Genomic DNA, 22740 nt, shown 5'->3' on the forward strand with positions numbered 1-22740 from the left:
AAAAAATTGTAGAGTTAAGATATGACTGTCTTAGTGAAAGTAAAACTTAAAATGAGTATTCTTCTAGTTTTCAGTTTAAATTATATCCATTGTCAAGTATTTATTAGATGCCGAGTTTTGAGTTTTCTATTAGAGTGGATCCTAATAAACGAATTATAAAGTAGCAGATGCTAAATACTGTATTAACTGAGTGATTTATATGATAATCTCCCTTTCAGTGCTTTAGTGAGATTTTATCTTTTATAGGTTCACCCCCAAAAAACTTACTTCACAGTAGCAGAGAAAGGAGTTTTCCCCAAGATTATCATTTATGAATATCCTTCTTTGAGGCCCTACAGAATACTTCAAGGTGAGTCTAGTAGAATCTTTAAAATATCTCACGTTTAAGGTTAACAACATTTTGAAGATGTAACATTATTGTAGCAGTCGGGGTCCTCCAGAGCAACACAGCTGGTGGGAGATAGATGAGAGATTTATTTGAAGGAACTGGCTTATGTAATTACGAGGGCTGGCAAATCTGAAGTTTGTAGGGCAGGCTAGCAGGCTGGAAATTCTTGGGAAGGAATTGATTCTACATCTAAGGGCAGAACTTCTGCTTCCTCAGGGAAACCTTAGTTCTGCTTTAAGTGCTTTCAGCTGATGGGATGAGGCCCACCCAGGTTACCAAGGATAATCTTAACTGATTATAGATGTTGACCACATCTACAAACTATCTTCACAGCAACATCTAGATTAGTGTTTAATTGAATAACTGGGTACTATAGCCCAACCAAGTTGACACATAAAATTACCATCACAATTATCTTACAATTCTGTTTTCCATATAATTAATTTCAGTAGTCAATTTTTAAAAAAGATTTTATTTTTCAGAGCAGTTTTTAGGTTTACAATAAAATTGAGACGAAGTTTCAGAGATTCCCACATACCCTCTCCCCTCACCCATGCTTAGCCTACTCATTATCAACATAACTCATCAGAATGGTACATTTTTTACCAAGGATGAGTCGATGTTAACAGTCACAATTACCCAAGTCCGTAGTTTCCCTTAGGGTTCACTTGTGGTGTTCTGTATTCATTTAGACAAATGTATAATGACATATATCCATCATTATAACATCATTCAGTATTCTGAATAGGAGTTTTCCCAAAGCCTGTCCTAAATATCGTCTGTGCTCTGTCTATTCATAACTGCCCTACCCTCTCTGGCAACCACTGATCTTTTATTGTCTCCATAGTTTTGCCTTTTCCAAAATGTCATAGAGTTGGAATTATACAGTACGCAGCCTTCTCAGATTGGCTTCTTTCACTTAGTACTATGCATTTAAGCTTCCTCCTTGTCTTTTAATGGCTTGATAGTCCATTTCTTTTTAGTGCTCAATAATATTCCATTGTCTGGATGTACTACATCTTATGTATCCGTTCACCTATTAGGGGGCATTTTAGTTGCTGTCATTCATTTCAGTTACATATAAGCTTATATATAAGCATTCATTTCACTTACATAACACACACACGGACATAAGCATACATAATCAAATACATTATTGCTTTTATTTTGAACAGTTATCTGTTACATCAATCAAGAATAAGAAAAATAAAAGTTTTATTTTACTTTCATTTACTCCTTTGATTCTCTTCCTTTATGTAGATCCAAGTTTCTGACCCATATTATTTTCCTTCTTTCTAAAGATCTTCTTTTAACATTTCTTGCAAGGCAGGTCTCCTGGCAACAGATTCCCTCAGTGTTTGTTGGTCTGAGAAAGTCTTTATCTGTCACCTTTTTTTTTGCGGTACGCGGGCCTCTCACTGTTATGGCCTCTCCCGTTGCGGAGCACAGGCTCCGGACGCGCAGGCTCAGCGGTCATGGCCCACGGGCCCAGCCGCTCCGCTCCGCGGCACGAACCCTCGTCCCTGCATCGGCAGGCGGACTCTCAACCACCTTTGAAGGATAATTTTTCAGGGCGCAGAATTCTAGGTTAGTGTTTTTTAGGTAAGATTTTTGTCCCCCCTCTTTTTCTTTTTTCCCCAGTATTTTTTTTTCTTTATCTTTCATTTTCTGTAGTGTTTCTGGGCATTTATCCTGGTTGGTGAGCTCTGAGCTTCCTGGATCCATGGTTTGGTGTGTGACATTAATTTGGGAAATTTCTCAGTCATTATTGGTTTAAATATTTCTTATGTTCCTCTTTCTTCTTCTGGTATTCCCACCACACATACATTACACCTTTTGTATTTGTCCCACAGCCCTTGGATATTCTGTTCTGTTTTTATCAGTCTTTGTTCTCTTTGCTTTTTGGTTTTTGAAGATTCTATTGAGATATCCTGTAGCTAAGAGTCTTTCCTCAGCTGTGTCCAATCTAGTAATGAGCCCATCAAAAGCATTCTTCATTTGTGTTAGTGTTTTTTTTTTATCTCTAGCATTTCTTTTTGGTTCTTTCCTTAGGATTTCCATCTCTCTACTGACATTGCCTATCTGCTCTTATATGTTGTCTACTTTATCTGTTAGAGCCCTTAGCATATTAATTATAGTTGTTTTAAATTCCCAATATGACAATTCCAACATCTTTGCCATGTCTGGTTGTGCTGCATGCTTTGTGTCTTCAAACTGTCTTTTTTGCTTTTTGGTATGCCTTGTAATTTTTTCTGGGTAGCCAGACATGATGTACTGGGTAAAAAGAACTGCCTTAAATAGGACTTTAGTCACCTGGTGGTAAGGTGTGGGGCAGGGGAAGCATTCTCTAGTCCTGGGATTAGGTCTCAGTTTTTTGGTGAGCCTATGCCTCTGGACTGTGAACTTCACAAATGTTTCTCAGCATTTTTCTCCCCTCTTAGGTAGGACAGGATGGCTAGAGTGGGCTGGGTTGGATATTTCCTTCTCCAGGTCAGTTAAGCCCTGATAACATTCCAACCGTCAGGCTCTGGTTAATTAGTTTCCCCTGAGGGCAGACCTTATTAAGAAGAACAGAGGCTCTCCGGTATTTCAAAATGGTTCCTTTTCCCCTCTTTCTGTTGGAAGCCTGGGGGAATTTTTCTAGATGTTTTTACTTTAGGAATCTGGTCAACTCCTGGAGGTAAATCTCACAATATTATTGGGGCCACCTTATGACTGGGTCCCCCTGGAGTTTTTAATTCTCAGACTTGTCCACACTGAGCCTCCAGCAATTCGTCAGTTAGAGTTCATGTTTTACTTCACCGGCAGTGGTTCCTTGAGCTGTTCTGGCTGTTGCTGCTTGGAAGCCTCTGCTCTGGTGAGTTGCAAATCCCTGTATTTACCTGGTGGTCTCTCCATTCTTGGGGGCAGAGGTTTGCCCTGGTTCCTTTCTTCTCGTATAGATCCAAGAAGAGCTGTTGATTTTTCAGTCTGTTCAGCTTTTTACTTGTTGTTAGGATGGAATGGTGATTTCTTAGCTTCTCACACGCATAACCAGAAACCTGAAGTCATCAATTTTTATTTCGTGAAATTTTCAGTGACAGATTTTAAATTGATTTCTCTCTGCCGTCTAATATGCTTTTGTGTCACCCTTCCCCGCTTCATAAAGTAGAATGTATTCTCAAAGTGTTTTTCTCATGCAAAGTGTGATTAAGATTTCTTCCCCCTCCCCCCTCCCCCCATATCATGTAGTTCATTCTACAGCCAAGGGTGATGAGTGATTTTGGAATTGTTTCTTTAGGGGAGTCTTGGCATTCTTCCACCAATGCACACCACTAAGGGTGCTCTCTCTATTTTTAAAATTTTATTTATTTATTTATTTGTGGTACACGGGCCTCTCACTGCCGTGGCCTCTCCCGCCGCAGAGCAGAGGCTCCAGACGCGCAGGCCCAGTGGCCATGGCTCACGGCCCTTTTGCTCCGCGGCACGTGGGATCTTCCCGGACCGGGGCACGAACCTTCGCCCCCTGCATCGGCAGGCGGACTCTCAACCACTGCGCCACCAGGGAAGCCCTCTATCCTTTTTTAAATTTAAATAATACACTTTTGAAAAGTAAGTGCTGTCCGTGTTCATTAGACTTGCATTCATCTTTTCATCCTTTCAGATGGGACTGATCTGGCCTATGCATATGTAGACTTTAACTGCGATGGTACCTTGCTGGCCTCTGTTGGTGGCAGCCCTGACTACACACTGACAATCTGGAATTGGAAAGAAGAGCAGCCCCTACTGAGGACAAAAGCTTTTTCCCAGGAAGTGTTCAAGGTTACTTTCAATCCTGAAGATGACGAGCAGCTTACTACATCGGGATCCGGCCACATCAAGTAGGTTGCGTGACTGATACAGGTGCTAGTCATTTATTGTTAGGGTCTTTTCTAAGAGGATTGACCAGCTGGAGACATTTTTGCTGATGTTGTTAACATTAGGATAATTTTTAAATGTGTTATTTAAAAAACTAACTGTAGTGCAGCTTTTCTAGTTGGGTATGGAGATTTTATTACTGAAAACAGCATAGATAAAAGAAGGGCTTTTGAATTTTGCTTGCTGCCTTCTTGTAGGCTTCACTTCCTAAGAGAGTTTGTATAATGTCTTAGTAACATTGGCGTGCTGTGTCCAAGTTCATATTGAACTTTCATATCCACTGTTCAATGTGTTGTAGTGATACTGTGAGATGGATAAGTCATCTTGATGTCTCTGAACTCAGTCTTCACTTGTAGAATAAGAATTATAACAGAACCATTCCTGATGCAGGACCCTCAATACTAAATGGTAACAGAGCCTACTCTTGATCTCAGGTCTCTGGGTGTTTTCCACTATATTATACCCTTTGTTCTTTGTTCAGGATGGAATTGATTTTGTCCTTTATTTAACAACCTTCTAGCACTACTCTTGAGCTGTCCTTAACTTGATTCCCAGTGTCTCTTTATGAGAAAGGTTTTTTAATCTATCTTAAATTCTTTTCATTACAATTTAAGTCTGGTCCTTTTGAAATATAGAATAATTGAACAGATTTTTAAATCTTGGAATTGTCAACTAACTCTCTGCTGGCTATAGGTTAAAAAATTCTAATTTTTCCATTGTTTACTAGAGTGCATATTTTCTATGTACTATGTCTTTGGGGAAAGATAGATCTTGAACAATTTCATGTGTGGTGTGCTGTAAAAGAAACAGAGGAAATGGAAACATGATCAGGGGACCTACAACAGCCTTGGAGAAGGGTGTTGGTCATTTAGGCTCTTGGCTTTATATTATTGGCTTGTTGATACTGTCCATTATCTATTCTACATCCAGTTGGTAGGCCAGATTCTTTCATTTTTCTACATGGTTTTTCATCAGTCTGACTATTCATTTGTTTAGATTATGAATAAGAAAATATTAGTAACTTAACATTTATTGACTTTATGTGCTAGGCACTGTTCTAAAAGAGTTTTTCAACAATTTCATGAGGTTGGTGCAAATAATATTCTCAGTTTACACATGAGCGAATGAAAGTACAATGTGATCAAGAAAATCACTCAAAGTTACACAACAAGTAAATTAGAACTTTTGGAAAACTTTTATATCCTCTAAAGTGGTACTATGCAGTAGAACTTTCTGCTAGGGTGGGAGTGTTCTGTGCTGGCCAATCTAGTAGACAGTAGCCACATGTAGCTATTGAATACTTGAAACTGGTCAGTCTGAATGAAACACTGATGTTTAAATTTTATTTAATGTTAATTACTTTAAGTCTAAATTAAAATAGTCAAACGTGTGGCTATTGCATAGGAGAACACAACTCTAAAATGTAAGATCTGCAAAGGCATGGAATTTTTTCTTTTTGGACTATTTTGCTCGATGCCGAATTCATATTGCCTAGAACTTTGCCTGACAGGTAGTTGATACTTAATACATTTTAATTGAATGAATGGATAAATGAAATAATATGTGACTATGAAATATGTAAGTGTTTGGGTGATATTAAAATTAATAAAATTTCTTTGAGGTACATTCAGGCTCTTATTTGTTGGCAGGTTCTGGGAAATGGCTCTAACATTCACTGGCCTCAAGCTTCAGGGTTCATTGGGTCGATTTGGCAAAACAGCCACTAATGATATAGAAGGTTACATGGAGCTCCCAGATGGGAAGGTGAGTACAGCTACTATTCTACAATAATGAAATTATTGAAATGAAGTGAAGTGATATATATATATGAAAGCAGTCTAAAAAGCACTGCCAGTATTGGCAATAACAGATACTATATTTGCAAATATAATGAGCTTTTAATTTTACCTTTTCAGATTGTCAATTTTAATTCTGTGAAATTGTCATAATCCACATGTACATATCATTTTGTCTTTACTAAATATTATATACACATATAAAGTATGTGAGCATTTTCATATATTCACATAGTACTGGTCACTTTTAACTATGTCATGGAGTTGCAATGTTTATAGTGTTTATCTTTCCCTTCTCTCTTCTTTGCCATGATCCTCCAAGAGGACTTACTGGGTCAAAGGTTATATACAGTCTTGTGGCTTTTGCTTTTATTACCAAATTATTGTTCAGGAAGATTGAGCCACTGTATAGTGACATCTACACCACTGCAATTTTAATCTGTTAGTTTCTTCTTATAAAATTTATAGACATATTGCCTATAGGATCAGTTCTCCATTAATATTGTATAAGGCTTCCTATTAGGACGAGTTATATAGTATTATTTGTGGTCATCTCAGTTATAAGTAAATGCCAACATACAAATATTACTCTGAGGAACCAAATGGTCTAGTGATTACCTAGTGGAATATTCTTAATTTGAAATCATGGTGTATGGTAGGAAATAAAAAGGCTTGGGTGCTGGCTAAATTATAAATTATATATCCAAACCTATAAGATGATAATAAATCATTCCAGCTTCAAATTCTGTAAGAATTAAGCTAAAGATCATTAAAAACATGGTATGAGATATATCTGAAAAAGGTTCAGAAGAGTTTGTGTAGAGGTAGGGGAGAAAAGAACCCATTTTAAATGAAAGAGCCACAAAAGGAAATATTTAGAGTTAGGAGTAAATATTACATATTTAGAGGATTAATTGGAGTACTCATGTTGGGAAGGAGTGGGAAATGAGATTGAGAAGTATGGTGGGGCCCTAGTGTATGAGGACTGGAACAGCCAGGCGGAACTATTAGGTTCTGGAAGAGTAGAGTTGCAAATGAAAGAAGTTATATATAAATTTGGCCACAAATGCCAAGCATATTAGAAGGGAAATGTGGAGTCAAGGAGATGAGCTCAGAAGGAAGATACTGCTTTTATGTAAGAAGAGATAATGAGAGTCTGGAGTCTACTCAGGACAAATGGAAGAGGGAAGCTAGACATGAGTGACATTTCAGAAAGAAATGCCTTATAGGCTTTGGTGACTTTTGGTTTTAGTTACTGGACAGAAAAAAAGAAGTCTAAGTAAAGACAAGTGGGCTGAGGCTTAATAGGTAAAATAGGTAGAATAGATAAGCATAGGTAGACTGGAGAAGTAGAAAAGACTGAGTCAGGTCATAAGTTCCTCTAGGTGAGAGGAAAATGGGGCTGCAGAGTCCTCGAGCAGGCAGGCAAGAATTAGATCAGAGTTCCCCAAAGGGCATCGCCTGCAACATTCTTTTGCACAGAAACTCTATGAAAAGACTTTGCTGGTCAAATTCCTTTGCAGCTAGAAATTTCTCATGGTGATTTCCAGTGAACACTTCTGTATTAAAGCTTCCAAGGGGGGCTTCCCTGGTGGCGCAGTGGTTGAGAGTCTGCCTGCTAATGCAGGGGACACGGGTACGAGCCCTGGTCTGGGAGGATCCCACGTGCCGCGGAGCGACTGGGCCCGTGAGCCACAACTGCTGAGCCTGCGCGTCTGGAGCCTGTGCTCCGCAACAAGAGAGGCCGCGATAGTGAGAGGCCCGTGCACCGCGATGAAGAATGGCCCCCGCTTGCCACAACCGGAGAAAGCCCTCGCACAGAAACGGGGACCCAACACAGCCAAAAATTAATTAATTAATTAATTTAAAAAAAAAGAAAAAAACGCTTCCAAGGGGTCCTAGAGAAAAGAAACTTGTTTGACTTTGTTTTCCCTAGCATATGTCTTTTGAGGCAGCATTAGTTGGAATGGGAGGTTTTGAGCCACAGCGCGTGGTTTAGAACCCTGACTCCTCTGAGTAATTTTGGGCAACGTACTTAACTGTTCTGTGCTTCAGTTTTTTTACTTTATAAAATGGGGAGAGTAATAGTCAGGACTTCCATCATCAGCCCAGATGGTTCCTTTGTGCAAATGAGAAAAACTGTCTCTTCTGGGAAAATAAAGTACCCAACCTGTACAACAGCACATGGTATCCTTGGTAAATGTACCTAGTTCATATGGTTTTTAGGATTAAATAACATATGTTAAGTCCTCAAGCACTGCTTGGCATGGAGTCAATCCTCAATTAGTATTACTTATTAGTTAAACATCTTAAGAACTAGTGTTTGGTGGTACATACTTTGGGAAGTGCTGGATTAACTGCATTAATGTGAAGTGGTTCTAGATGATCATCCTTATTTGAAATTGAATTATATTCTGCTATAATTTGCTGAGTTCAGTACTGACCTCACAATTATCAAACATAACATTTGATATTATCACTCTTAAAAAGTAGAATTTCATCTATCAAGGACTTTAAACATGTCTCTAAATTTTGACCTGGTAATTCCACTCCTGGGTTGTGTCCTTAAGAGATGTACAAAGAAATCTACTGCCGATATGTTTGAAAAATTAACCAACATACACAATGAGGTAAAACTATATATAACGCTAGGAGCAAATATGTCAAAATGTGACAAGTGGTTGTTTCTGGGGTAGTGAATTTTCATAGCTGTATTTTATTATTTTAAAAATTAAAAAAATTTTTACTTTCATAACCAAGAAAAATCTTTAGAAACAAGTCTCACCAGCTCTTTGAAGCATATATACACGTTTGTCTGTCTTCATGCACGTTCTTTCCTTTCCGCACACCTGCCAGGTGCTCTCAGGGTCAGAATGGGGCAACATGCTGCTTTGGGAAGGTGGCCACATCAAAGTTGAGCTGAGTCGAGCTGCAGGCAAGACTTGTCACCAGGGTCCCATTAACCAGATAATGCTGGACGAGGGTGAAGTCATCACCATCGGGTCAGATGGATGTGTTAGGGTAAGTTTTCTTTACACTTGGACAGTAGCAACCACATCAAAACCTTGCAGATCACCCTGTGGGTTTTATCAGATTTTTATTTCTCACTAAGGTCACTTGATGAAGGAGATCAGTGGTCATTTACTCCTAGGGCCACCTCATTTTAAATAATGCTTCTCTTGTGGTAAATATTTAAATTCTAGTCAAAATTCATTTACATCTTGGCACTGAAGTTTTCTGAGGGGACCTTTTGTTATTTTGATTCTGTTGATATATCAATAGTAGCTTCGGAAAATGAATATCCATGTTAGCACAATATTTTTTTTCTTTAGATATCAATTTGTTTTTATTTTATGTATTTTTTTAACATCTTTATTGGGGTATAATTGCTTTACAATGGTGTGTTAGTTTCTGCTTTATAACAAAGTGAATCAGTTATACATATACATATGTTCCCATATCTCTTCCCTCTTGCATCTCCCTCCCTCCCACCCTCCCTATCCCACCCCTCCAGGCGGTCACAAAGTACCGAGCTGATCTCCCTGTGATATGCGGCTGCTTCCCACTAGCTATCTACCTTACATTTGGTAGTGTATATATGTCCATGCCTCTCTCTCGCTTTGTCACAGCTCACCCTTCCTCCTGCCCATATCCTCAAGTCCGTTCTCTAGTAGGTCTGTGTCTTTTTCCTGCCTTAACCCCAGGTTCTTCATGACATTTCTTGTCTTAAATTCCATATATATGCGTTAGCATATGGTATTTGTCTTTCTCTTTCTGACTTCCTTCACTCTGTATGACAGACTCTAGGTCTATCCACCTCATTACAAATAGCTCAATTTCATTTCATTTTATGGCTGAGTAATATTCCATTGTATATATGTGCCACATCTTCTTTATCCATTCATCCGATGATGGGCACTTAGGTTGTTTCCATCTCTGGGCTATTGAAAATAGAGCTGCAATGAACATTTTGGTACATGACTCTTTTTGAATTATGGTTTTCTCAGGGTATATGCCCAGTAGTGAGATTGCTGGGTCATATGGTAGTTCTATTTTTAGTTTTTTAAGGAACCTCCATACTGTTCTCCATAGTGGCTGTACCAATTCACATTCCCACCAGCAGTGCAAGAGTGTTCCCTTTTCTCCACACCCTCTCCAGCATTTATTGTTTCTAGATTTTTTGATGATGGCCATTCTGACTGGTGTGAGGTGATATCTCATTGTAGTTTTGATTTGCATTTCTCTAATGATTAATGATGTTGCGCATTCTTTCATGTGTTTGTTGGAAGTCTGTATATCTTCTTTGGAGAAATGTCTATTGAGGTCTTCTGCCCATTTTTGGATTGGGTTGTTTGTTTTTTTGTTATTGAGCTGCATGAGCTGCTTGTAAATTTTGGAGATTAATCCTTTGTCAGTTGCTTCATTTACAAATATTTTCTCCCATTCTGAGGGTTGTCTTTTGGTCTTGTTTATGGTTTCCTTTGCTGTGCAAAAGCTTTTAAGTTTCATTAGGTCCCATTTGTTTATTTTTGTTTTTATTTCCATTTCTCTATGAGGTGGGTCAGAAAGGATCTTGCTGTGATTTATGTCATAGAGTGTTCTGCCTATGTTTTCCTCTAAGAGTTTGATAGTTTCTGGCCTTACATTTAGGTCTTTAATCCATTTTGAGCTTATTTTTGTGTATGGTGTTAGGGAGTGATCTAATCTCATACTTTTACATGTACCTGTCCAGTTTTCCCAGCACCACTTATTGAAGAGGCTGTCCTTTCTCCACTGTACATTGCTGCCTCCTTTATCAAAGATAAGGTGACCATATGTGTGTGGGTTTATCTCTGGGCTTTCTATCCTGTTCCATTGATCTATCTTTCTGTTTTTGTGCCAGTACCATACTGTCTTGATTACTGTAGCTTTGTAGTATAGTCTGAAGTCAGGGAGCCTGATTCCTCCAGCTCCGTTTTTCGTTCTCAAGATTGCTTTGCCTGTTCGGGGTCTTTTGTGTTTCCATACAAATTGTGAAATTTTTTGTTCTAGTTCTGTGAAAAATGCCAGTGGTAGTTTGATAGGGATTGCATTGAATCTGTAGGTTGCTTTGGGTAGTAGAGTCATTTTCACAATGCTGATTCTTCCAATCCAAGAACATGGTATATCTCTCCATCTATTTGTATCATCTTTAATATCTTTCATCAGTGTCTTATAATTTTCTGCATACAGGTCTTTTGTATCCTTAGGTAGGTTTATTCCTAGATATTTTATTCTTTTTGTTGCAGTGGTAAATGCGAGTGTTTTCTTGATTTCACTGTCAGATTTTTCATCATTAGTGTATAGGAATGCCAGAGACCTCTGTGCATTAAATTGTATCCTGCTACTTGACCAAATTCATTGATTAGCTCTAGTAGTTTTCTGGTAGCATCTTTAGGAATCTCTATGTATAGTATCATGTCATCTGCAAACAGTGACAGCTTTACTTCTTCTTTTCTGATTTGGATTCCTTTTATTTCCTTTTCTTCTCTGATTGCTGTGGCTAAAATTTCCAAAACTATGTTGAATAAGAGTGTGGAGAGTGGGCAACCTTGTCTTGTTCCTGATCTTAGTGGAAATGCTTTCAGTTTTTCACCATTGAGGATGATGTTGGCTGTGGTTTGTCATATATGGCCTTTATTATGTTGAGGAAAGTTCCCTCTATGCCTACTTTCTGCAGGGTTTTTATCATAAATCCGTGTTGAATTTTGTCGAAAGCTTTCTCTGCATCTATTGAGATGATCATATGGTTTTTCTCCTTCAATTTGTTAATATGGTTTATCACATTGATAGATTTGCGTATACTGAAGAATCCTTGCATTCCTGTAAGAAACACCACTTGATCATGGTGTATGATCCTTTTAATGTGCTGTTGGATTCTGTTTGCTAGTATTTTGTTGAGGGTTTTTGCATCTATGTTCATCAGTGATATTGGCCTGTAGTTTTCTTTCTTTGTGACATCCTTGTCTGGATTTGGTATCAGGGTGATGCTGGCCTCGTAGAATGAGTTTGGGAGTGTTCCTCCCTCTGCTATATTTTGGAAGAGTTTGAGAAGGATAGGTGTTAGCTCTTCTCTAAATGTTTGATAGAATTTGCTTGTGAAGCCATCTGGTCCTGGGCTTTTGTTTGTTGCAAGAGTGTTAATCACAGTTTCAATTTCAGTGCTTGTGATTGGTCTGTTCATATTTTCTATTTCTTCCTGATTCAGTCTCGGCAGGTTATGCATTTCTAAGAATTTGTCCATTTCTTCCAGGTTGTCCATTTTATTGGCATAGAGTTGCTTGTAGTAATCTCTCATGATCTTTTGTATTTCTGCAGTGTCTGTTGTTACTTCTCCTTTTTCATTTCTATTTCTATTGATTTGAGTCTTCTCCCTTTTTTTCTTGTTGAGTCTGGCTAATGGTTTATCTATTTTGTTTATCTTCTGAAAGAACCAGCTTTTAGTTTTGTTGATCTTTGTAATTGTTTTCTTTGTTTCTATTTCATTTATTTCTGCCCTGATCTTTATGATTTCTTTCCTTCTGCTAACTTTGGGATTTTTTTGTTTTTCTTTCTCTAATTGGTTTAGGTGCAAGGTTAGGTTGTTTATTCGAGACGTTTCCTGTTTGTTAAGGTGGGCTTGTATTGCTATAAACTTCCCTCTTAGAACTGCTTTTGCTGCATCCCATAGGTTTTGGGTCATCGTGTCTCCATTGTCATTTGTTTCTAGGTATTTTTTTTATTTCCTCTTTGATTTCTTCAGTGATTACTTCGTTATTAAGTAGTGTATTGTTTAGCCTCCATGTGTTTGTATTTTTTACAGATCTTTTCCTGTAATTGATATCTAGTCTCATAGCGTTGTGGTCAGAAAAGATACTTGATACAATTTCATTTTTCTTAAATTTACCAGGGCTTGATTTGTGACCCAAGATATGATCTATCCTGGAGAATGTTCCATGAGCACTTGAGAAAAATGTGTATTCTGTTGTTTTTGGATGGAGTGTCCTATAAATATCAATTAAGTCCATCTTGTTTAATGTATTACTTAAAGCTTGTGTTTCCTATTTATTTTCATTTTGGATGATCTGTCCATTGGTGAAAGTGGGGTGTTAAAGTCCCCTACTTTGAATGTGTTACTGTCGATTTCCCCTTTTATGGCTGTTAGTATTTGCCTTATGTATTGAGGTGCTCCTATGTTGGGTGCATAAATATTTACAATTGTTATATCTTCTTCTTGGATTGATCCCTTGATCATTATGTAGTGTCCTTCTTTGTCTCTTATAATAGTCTTTATTTTAGAATCTATTTTGTCTGATATGAGAATTGCTACTCCAGCTTTCTTTTGGTTTCCATTTGCATGGAATATCTTTTTCTATCCCTTTACTTTCAGTCTGTATGTGTCTCTAGGTCTGAATTGGGTCTCTTGTAGACAGCATATATATGGGTCTTGTTTTTGTATCCATTCAGCCAATCTATGTCTTCTGGTGGGAGCATTTAGTCCATTTACATTTAAGGTAATTATCGATATGTATGTTCCTATTCTTATTTTCTAAATTGTTTTGGGTTCGTTATTGTAGGTCTTTTCCGTCTCTTGTGTTTCTTGCCTAGAGAAGTTCCTTTAGCATTTGTTGTGAAGCTGGTTTGGTGGTGCTGAACTCTCTCAGCTTTTGCTTGTCTGTAAAGGTTTTAATTTCTCCATCAAATCTGAATGAGATCCTTGCTGGGTAGAGTAATTTTGGTTGCAGGTTTTTCTCCTTCATCACTTTCAATATGTCCTGCCAGTCCCTTCTGGCTTGCAGAGTTTCTGCTGAGAGATCAGCTGTTAACCTTATGGGGATTCCCTTGTGTGTTATTTGTTGTTTTTCCCTTGCTGCTTTTAATATGCTTTCTTTGTATTTAATTTTTGACAGTTTGATTAATATGTGTCTTGGTATATTTCTCCTTGGATTTATCCTGTATGGGACTCTCTGTGCTTCCTGGACTTAATTAACTATTTCCTTTCCCATATTAGGGAAGTTTTCAACTATAATCTCTTCAAATATTTTCTCAGTCCCTTTCTTTTTCTCTTCTTCTTCTGGAACCCCTATAATTCGAATGTTGGTGCGTTTAATGTTGTCCCAGAGGTCTCTGAGACTGTCCTCAGTTCTTTTCATTCTTTTTTCTGCTCTGCAGTAGTTATTTCCACTATTTTATCTTCCAGGTCACTTATCCGTTCTTCTGCCTCAGTTTTTCTGGTATTGATCCCATCTAGATAATTTTTCATTTCATTTATTGTGTTGTTCATCGTTGTTTGTTTCATCTTTAGTTCTTCTAGGTCCTTGTTAAATGTTTCTTGCATTTTGTCTATTCTATTCCACGATTTTGGATCATCTTTACTATCATTATTCTGACTTCTTTTTCAGGTAGACTGCCTATTTCCTCTTCATTTGTTAGGTCTGGTGGGTTTTTATCTTGCTCCTTCATCTGCAGTGTGTTTTTCTGTCTTCTCATTTTGCTTATCTTACTGTGTTTGGGGTCTCCTTTTTGCAGGCTGCAGGTTCGTAGCTCCCGTTGTTTTTGGTGTCTGTCCCCAGTGGCTAAGGTTAGTTCAGTGGGTTGTCTAGGCTTCCTGGTGGAGCGAACTAGTGCCTGTGTTCTGGTTGATGAGGCTGGATCTTGTCTCTCTGGTGGGCAGGTCCACGTCTGGTGGTGTGTTTTGGGGTGTCTGTGGACTTATTACGATTTTAGGCAGCCCCTCTGCTTATGGGTGGGATTGTGTTCTTGTTTTGCTGGCATAGGGTGTCCAGCACTGTAGCTTGCTGGTCGTTGAGTGAAGCTGGGTGCTGGCGTTGAGATGGAGATCTCTGGGAGATTTTTGCTGTTTGATATTATGTGGAGCTGGGAGGTCTCTTGTTGACCAGTGTCCTGAAGTTGGCTGTCCCACCTCAGAGGCACAGCACTGACTCCTAGCTGCAGCACCAAGAGCCTTTCATCCACACGGCTCAAAATAAAAGGGAGAAAAATTAGAGAGAAAGAATTAGTAGAAGTAGGAAGAAAGAAAGAAAGGAAGGAAGGAAGAAAGGAAAGAAGGAAAGAAAGGAGGGAGGGAGGGACGGTGGGAGGAAGGAAGGAAGGAGGGAAGGAAGGAAAAGAAAGAAGGTAAAGTAAAATAAAATAAAGTAAAATGTAATAAAGTTATTAAATTAAAAAATAATTATTAAGAAAAAGAATTTAAAAAAAAACGGACGGATAGAACCTTAGGACAAATGGTGGAAGCAAAGCTATACAGACAAAATCTCATACAGAAGCATACACATACACACTCACAAAAAGAGGAAAAGGGGAAAAAATCATAAATCTTGCTCTCAAAGTCCACCTCCTCAATTTGGGATGATTCGTTTTCTATTCATGTATTCCACAGATGCAGGGTACATCAAGTTGATTGTGGAGCTTTAATCCGCTGCTTCTGAGGCTCTTGGGAGAGATTTCCCTTTCTCTTCTTTGTTCTCACAGCTCCCGGGGCTCAGCTTTGGATTTGGCCCCCCCTCTGTGTGTAGGTCGCCAGAGGGCGTCTGTTCTTCGCTCAGACAGGACGGGGTTAAAGGAGCCGCTGATTCGGGGGCTCTGGCTCACTCAGGCCGCGGGGAGGGAGGGGCACGGAGTGCGGGGCGGGCCTGCGGCGGCAGAGGCCGGCGTGACGTTGCACCAGCCTGAGGTGCGCCGTGCGTTGTCCCGGGGAAGTTGTCCCTGGATCCCGGGAACCTGGCAGTGGCGGGCGGCACAGGCTCCCCGGAAGGGAGGTGTGGGGAGTGACCTGTGCTCGCACACAGGTTTCTTGGTGGCGGCAGCAGCAGCCTTAGAGTCTCATGCCTGTCTCTGGGGTCCGCGCTTTTAGCCGCGGCTCGCGCCCGTCTCTGGAGCTCCTTTAAGCAGCGCTCTTAATCCCCTCTCCTCACGCACCAGGAGACAATGAGGGAAGAAAAAGTCTCTTGCCTCTTCAGCAGCTCCAGACCTTTCCCAGACTCTCTCCCTGCTAGCCATGGTGCACTAACCTCTTCAGGCTGTGTTCACGCTGCCAACCCCAGTCCTCTCCCTGCGCTCCGACCAAAGCCTGAGCCTCAGCGCACAGCTCCGCCCGCCCCGGCGGGTGAGCAGACAAGCCTCTCGGGCTGGTCAGTGCCGGTCGGCACCGATCCTCTGTGCGGGAATCTCCCCGCTTTGCCCTCCGCACCCCTGTTGCTGTGCTCTCCTCCGTGGCTCCGAAGCTCCCCACCTCCGCCGCCCGCAGTCTCCGCCCGCGAAGGGGCTTCCTAGTGTGTGGAAACTTTTCCTCATTCACAGCTGCCTCCCACTGGTGCAGGTCCTGTCCCTATTCTTTTGTCTCTGTTTATTCTTTTTTCTTTTGCCCTACCCAGGTACGTGGGGAGTTTCTTGCCTTTTGGGAGGTCTGAGGTCTTCTGCCAGCGTTCAGTAGGTGTTCTGTAGTTGTTCCACGTGTAGATGTATTTCTGGTGTATCTGTGGGGAGGAAGGTGATCTCCGTGTCTTATTCTTACGCCATCTTCCCCTCGTCCCATGTTAGCACAGTATTAACAGTGGACTCAGATGTCCTTCCAAAATGCCTGGTATGAATGGGTCATTTTCTAGGGACAACGAGGCCAAACATTTCTTAGGTAATTTTTTACTGAGTTTACCGATTAGAAATACAAAGGTGAGCTGATAGGGTTTGCCTGTGGATGCTCCCTTCCTGGTGCTCTGTGCACTAGTGAACTCGCTTGTCCTCACCTGTGGACACTGTCCTGCCCATAGTGTGGGCTAAGCTGGGACGTTGCTTCTGCATCTCCATCCTTCTGGCTGTTGTCACACCTCTTCTCCCACCTACCCATGTGTAGGTACCCTGCTGTTGCTGGCAAACCTGCAGTCTTCTGATTTGCCTTGTGGTCCCCACAGTACGTATTTCTACTGGGGCCTTTCATAAGAAAATATTCATAAAAGGGAGTATTCTCTGGACATTCTTTAGGAAGTAGTATTATCAGAAGTAAGACTGTATTATTTTTTTTTTTACTAGTATGGTTACTCTGATACTTACTGAGCTTATGTATGGCTCCCACAATATATTAGAGACATGTCTTCCACAGTTTGTCCTCTTACCATTGGCTTTTTGAGTCATGTTAAATTTAATTTTGTTCTATTTTACTCATTGCTCTGAGAATCTTTTGTCCTTTATTATGTCATACAACATATTCACTATCCTTCCAAGGCATAGGTCACCCCCAAATATGTCAAAATACCAAGTGGAGGAAAACCTCAAGAGAAGAGAAGTTAAATACTTCACAGAAGATCCCTTCATGGACATCACTAATTTGCTTCCCCTTTCAAAGTCTGCCCTTATCTCTTCAGTCCTCTATGTTGTAAATCTCTACTTCTCACCCTTTAGGAAAAACCTACTCCAACTCCCAGGGGTTAGTCTGACCCTAGGATCTGGGACTCTCCTCCACAGTGCTACTCTGTGGGACACCACCAATCCTCCCAAAGTCTGAGTTGTTGAGTCTAGGATGACGTAGCAGGATGTGGCTACAGAACCATCCAGGCTGGGCTTTGGCACTTCACAGAGGAAGTCCTTCCGAGTCTCTTCACCACATAAAGTGAAACTGTGCTCCCTCATCCTTCCCTAGTACTATTCTGGTCTCCTATCGCAAGAACAACAATCCTTATCTGAATAGTACAGTCTAAATCTATGATAAGGAAGAGAAACATTATCTCATGAAGACATTACCTACATCCATTTTTCTCTGCTTATAATGAAGATAGTGCTTGAATCATTAAGCAAGAAGGTCTGTGTCCCCTCTCCAGGAGCCCACGAATCTAATGTAAGACGAGGCTCGTCATGATGTCTCAGTGGATGACTGAACCATTTATTCCTTGCGGCCGCTATATATGCAGTAAGGCCTGACAGAAACCTTGAAATAAAGTTTACTTTGGGCAAATTAGAATTCTTATTCAGGTCTGTATTTTCTCACTAATCTCCATAAATACAAAGGAAATTATAATAATTCATTATTCCCATTTCAGAGCAAAATCCCAGGGTTAGATTTTGTCTGGTGTTTTAATTTATACCTACTCATTATTTTCCTGAAACAAGAAGAAATGACTTTTGAAAAAAAATGGGGCCTTTTCTGGCTTATAAAATATACATTCAGAAACTGCTGATTGATTAAAGTATTTTCTTATTTTTTAAGATATGGGATTTTGAGACAATAGACACTGCTGATACTATAGACGAGACTGGATTGTTAGAGATAGAGCCCATTAATGAACTTCAAGTAGACAAGAATGTCAGACTCTTCTCTATGATAAAAATGAATGAAATTGGAAATAACTTTTGGTTGTCTCAGGTAAGATGCATTCTTCTCTCTTTGCTCTTTAAAGTTATCTGGACATTGGGACTTCCCTGGCGGTCCAGTGGTTAAGACTTTGCCTTCCAATGCAGGGGGTGCAGGTTTGATCCCTGGTTGGGGAGCTAAGATACCACATACCTCATGGCCAAAAAACCAAAACATAAAACAGAAGCAATACTGTAACAAATTCAATAAAGGCTTTAAAAAAATACATTAAAAAAAAGTTATCTGGGGCTTCCCTGGTGGCGCAGTGGTTGAGAGTCTGCCTGCCGATGCAGGGGACACGGGTTCGTGCCCCGGTCCGGGAGGATCCCATGTGCTGTGGAGCGGCTGGACCCGTGAGCCATGGCCGCTGGGCCTGCGCGTCCGGAGCCTGTGCTCCGCAATGGGAGAGGCCGCAACAGTGAGAGGCCTGCGTACCGCAAAAAAAAAAAAAAAAAAGTTATTTGGACATAAAATTAAAATAGTAGTATAATTTATGGTCACTGTAAATCCATTGTACTATTAAGACTACTGTTGATACTACAATGAAGAGTTCCATAAATTTTGATATTTAATTGACTTGTATTTTATACACAGAAAACAAATTAGCATTTTTATTATGTTAAGTTGACTATAAGTTTTATGAGATTGCTTCATTTATTGTGTCGTTGTGTTCTAAGATGCATGAAAGTTGCTATTGTTTAATTTCAATCACACTTTAAAATATGTGTAAGTTTTTGGTATGTTTTGTCCTTTAAATCATAAAAAAAAATTCCTTTAATTTGATAAAAGTCTAAAACGATGAACAAAATACTATTAGGTATTTAATTTTTTAGGATTCCAATGGAGCCATATGGAAGCTTGACCTTAGCTTTTCAAATATTGTAAGTTGCCTATTTTTCTTTTTTTCTAATTCTCATAGTAAAGACCTTTGTTGTTATTCTTTAAAAGATACTCTTTTTCCATATTTGATCATTGTTGTCATCAAAAACTTGCTCAACATATTCAAAGAATTCATACTGTCTCTGTCTCTTTCTCTCGTTATGACTTTACATAAAAAAGGATCTATCTCATAACAGAATTTACAAGAAAAGTGGCAATGACAGTGCCTAACATTTACAGTGCTTTACAGGTTTCATAAACATATGGCATTTTAATGTCTATTATCTCATATAATCCTCACAACTACTCTGTTTTGTAGACAGGCAGTTGCCATCATCTCATTTTACTGATGAAGAAATGGAAACCGGCATTTGAAGTGACTTGTGCCAAATCACACAGCCATCAACTGCATCATCTGTCTCTCCTAATTCCAAACTTCAGCGCCCTTTCTATCTTACTATGCCTTTTCTTATTTCTGTTCAGATAAAGTCACACATGATACAGGGTTCTAATTGCATTTCTTTAAACTTGGCCTTAGTTCTGTGTTAACCTATCTTTGAGCTCTAATAGGATCTTTTTACCTATCTTTGAGCTCTAATAGGATCTTTTTTTTGTTATCAGACCCAAGATCCAGAATGCCTTTTCTCCTTCCATTCTGGAGCCATTGAAGCCTTGGCCGTCTCTCCTCTCACTTATCTCATGGCCACTACTGGCTTGGACTGTAAGTAGGAACTCATATCTGGACCTTTGTGTTTTGTTTTCAATTCATTTTTTAATGTGTTTGATTAAAGTATTTGAGAATTTTTCCAAAAGGGAAGCTTCTTGATGCAAGTGAGGTGAGTTTCAGGAGAGGGGAAAGGGCCCAAAATACGGCAACCATGGTTATTGCGAGAGATTAAAATAAAGACACATCAGTAAGTTACTCGTGAAAATACCATTCATCTTGGCGTTATCCACATTCATGCTTTTCCTTTTCTTTCCATCTCCTTTCTTCCTTCTTGACTTACAGTGAATCTATGTGGACTGTGCAAGGTGAAATTGATCCACTAGTCAGTCATCAGTTGTTTCTTTACTACAGTCATCCCTTGGTATCTGTGTAGGGATTTGTTCCAGGACTCCACTGATACCAAAATCCACAGATGCTCAAGTCCCTTATATAAAATGCCATAGCATATATATATATATATATAAAATGGCATATAAACATTATTCATGTTTATAAATTACCTGATTGAGGGTATACATGTAAAGTTTTAACTAAAGAAAGTTCCATTAGATTATCAGTTGATTTAATTTTTATGATGTTTCTTGTTTAGTGCTTAAATGTGAAGTGAGCTAAAGTTATTAAAGATATTTATATATATATATAAATGTTTCTTTTAAAACTGTCTTTCTGTAGGCTCTGTTAGACTCTATGATTTTGCTAGCAAAACTCCTTTGGTTCAGATGAAATTCAAACAAGGAGGTACTGCCCTTGCTTGGGTACCACGACGGGTAAGCTTATTGTTATAATGAATTTCTACTAGAATCTATTTGTAAATATGGTATATTAGTGCTATTTCTTAGAAACACAGATATTTTATGACTCTGGATTTTAGAGAAGAACAAAAATTTTAGTTCACTCAGAATGTGATAGAAATCATATCATGACTTTGCTATTGTGCTTTTGGTTCTGTTTTAATGAAAATCTATTGTTATGCCACCTAAAGTTTAGAAATAGTTCCATGTTAAAAAGTAATTACCTGATGGGCTTCCCTGGTGGCTCAGTGGTTGGGAGTCCACCTGCCAATGCAGGGGACACGGGTTCGTGTCCTGGTCCGGGAAGATCCCACATGCCGCGGAGCGGCTGGGCCCATGAGCCATGGCCGCTGAGCTTGTGGGTCCGGAGCCTGTGCTCCGCAACGGGAGAGGCCAGAACAGTGAGAGACCTGCGTATCGCAAAAAAAAAAAAAAAAAGTAATTACCTGACAGAACTTTGTGTATCTGTCCTTTGCCTGACTCTGATTCATTCATTCTTTATATTTCCAGCATGTCTGTAATGTGCCAGTCCTGATTCTGGGAATATAGCAATGAACAAAAAGAAAAGAAATATTTGCCCTCATGAATCTCCCACTAGAGTGGGAGACAGGAGGCAGAGACAGACAAAAAACAAAATAAATAAATTTATGTGATATGTTAGATAAGAGCTATGATAAGAGCTATGGAAAAACTTAGAGATCATTGTTCTAGTTGTCTGTTGCTGTGTAATAAACTACCCCAAATGTAGTGGCATAAAACGGCAATCATCTTATTTTGCTCAGTCTCTGGTTTGGGAATTCGGACAGGTGACAACAAGGATGGATTATCTCTGCTTCACAGTATCTGGGGCCTCAGTAGGGGAGATTTGAATGGTTGGGGCCTAGAGTCATCTGAAGGCTTCTTTGTTACAGGTCTGGCACCTGGGTTGAAGGTTAAGCTAAGCTGGGATGTCAACAGCAGTGCTTACCTGAAGCCCATGCCACATGGAGAGGTCATTATCACAGCATGGTGGCCTCAGGGCAGTCACACACTTCTTTATGGCAGCTCAGGGCTCCGAGATATAGTGTTCCAGCAAATAAGGCAGAAGCTGCTGTCCTTTTATGACCTGGCCTTGGAAGTCACATAATGTCACTTGTACCATACTCAGTTGGGTGAAGCAGTCACAAGCCCCCCGCTCCCAGATTCAAGGAGGGAGGGACTTAAACCCCACGTCTCCATGAGAGGCATAGCAAAAAATTTGCAGCCAAGTTTTTAAAGTGTCATGGGAATATTTGGGGAATATTTTATCCTTATTGTTTTGGGTTGAAGTCAAAGAGAAAATGTTCCAGGCCCAAAGTAGATGTGGAGGTGGCTGGAATGGAGGGGAATTTCATGATGGGATCAAGACCAGAAGGAGAACTCAGGCCAGGGAATAGAAGCAGAACAATGATGAGGCTGGATTAAGTAGAAATGACAGAGTATTTAGATTACCAAACACGGATCACTCTTTATCCTAATCTATTTACACTCTTACCTAAATTCTTTAAAATACAGCCTATGTAATTGAATCATTTTTTCAGATGCTTGGGCAATGTCCATAGAATGTTTTCTTTTTAGCCTTATATCCACGTACTGATCATATGGACATTATGCTTGAATTGCCCCTTCCTCATACCCTCTTGCCTTTCTGGAAAACTGCACATCATTGTTTACAGTTTAGCCCAGGTCAGATATCATCTCCTCTGCATAGCCCTCCATGACCCCACCTTCAAGTAGAGCTGCGTACTTCTTCCTTTGCGGTTTTTGTTTAAGGACTGTGTATATACCTCTTTTATAGCACTTATCACAGTGTACTAAGATGACTTGCTTTATTGACTGTCTTTCCCACCAGACTGTTTGTTCTTCATGGCGACACCATATCTTAT

General features: G+C 39.6%; 1 protein-coding gene across 1 annotated transcript in view; it reads left to right on the top strand.

The window, feature by feature from the left end:
• CFAP44 (cilia and flagella associated protein 44) overlaps nucleotides 1–22740 on the top strand; it is a gene marked incomplete at its 3' end in the record, with an annotated part of 129482 nt that overhangs the window by 15386 nt on the left and 91356 nt on the right. Inside the window, exons 5-12 of the mRNA XM_082654830.1 lie at nucleotides 247–349; nucleotides 4032–4248; nucleotides 5935–6049; nucleotides 8938–9102; nucleotides 18296–18451; nucleotides 19273–19320; nucleotides 19940–20039; nucleotides 20718–20823. Coding sequence (XP_082510956.1) covers nucleotides 247–349; nucleotides 4032–4248; nucleotides 5935–6049; nucleotides 8938–9102; nucleotides 18296–18451; nucleotides 19273–19320; nucleotides 19940–20039; nucleotides 20718–20823 — 1010 coding nt within the window. The remainder of the gene's footprint in view (nucleotides 1–246; nucleotides 350–4031; nucleotides 4249–5934; nucleotides 6050–8937; nucleotides 9103–18295; nucleotides 18452–19272; nucleotides 19321–19939; nucleotides 20040–20717; nucleotides 20824–22740) is intronic.

Source organism: Grampus griseus (assembly GCF_964374135.1).
Source record: "Grampus griseus genome assembly, chromosome: 5".
Taxonomy (NCBI): Eukaryota; Metazoa; Chordata; class Mammalia; order Artiodactyla; family Delphinidae; genus Grampus; species Grampus griseus.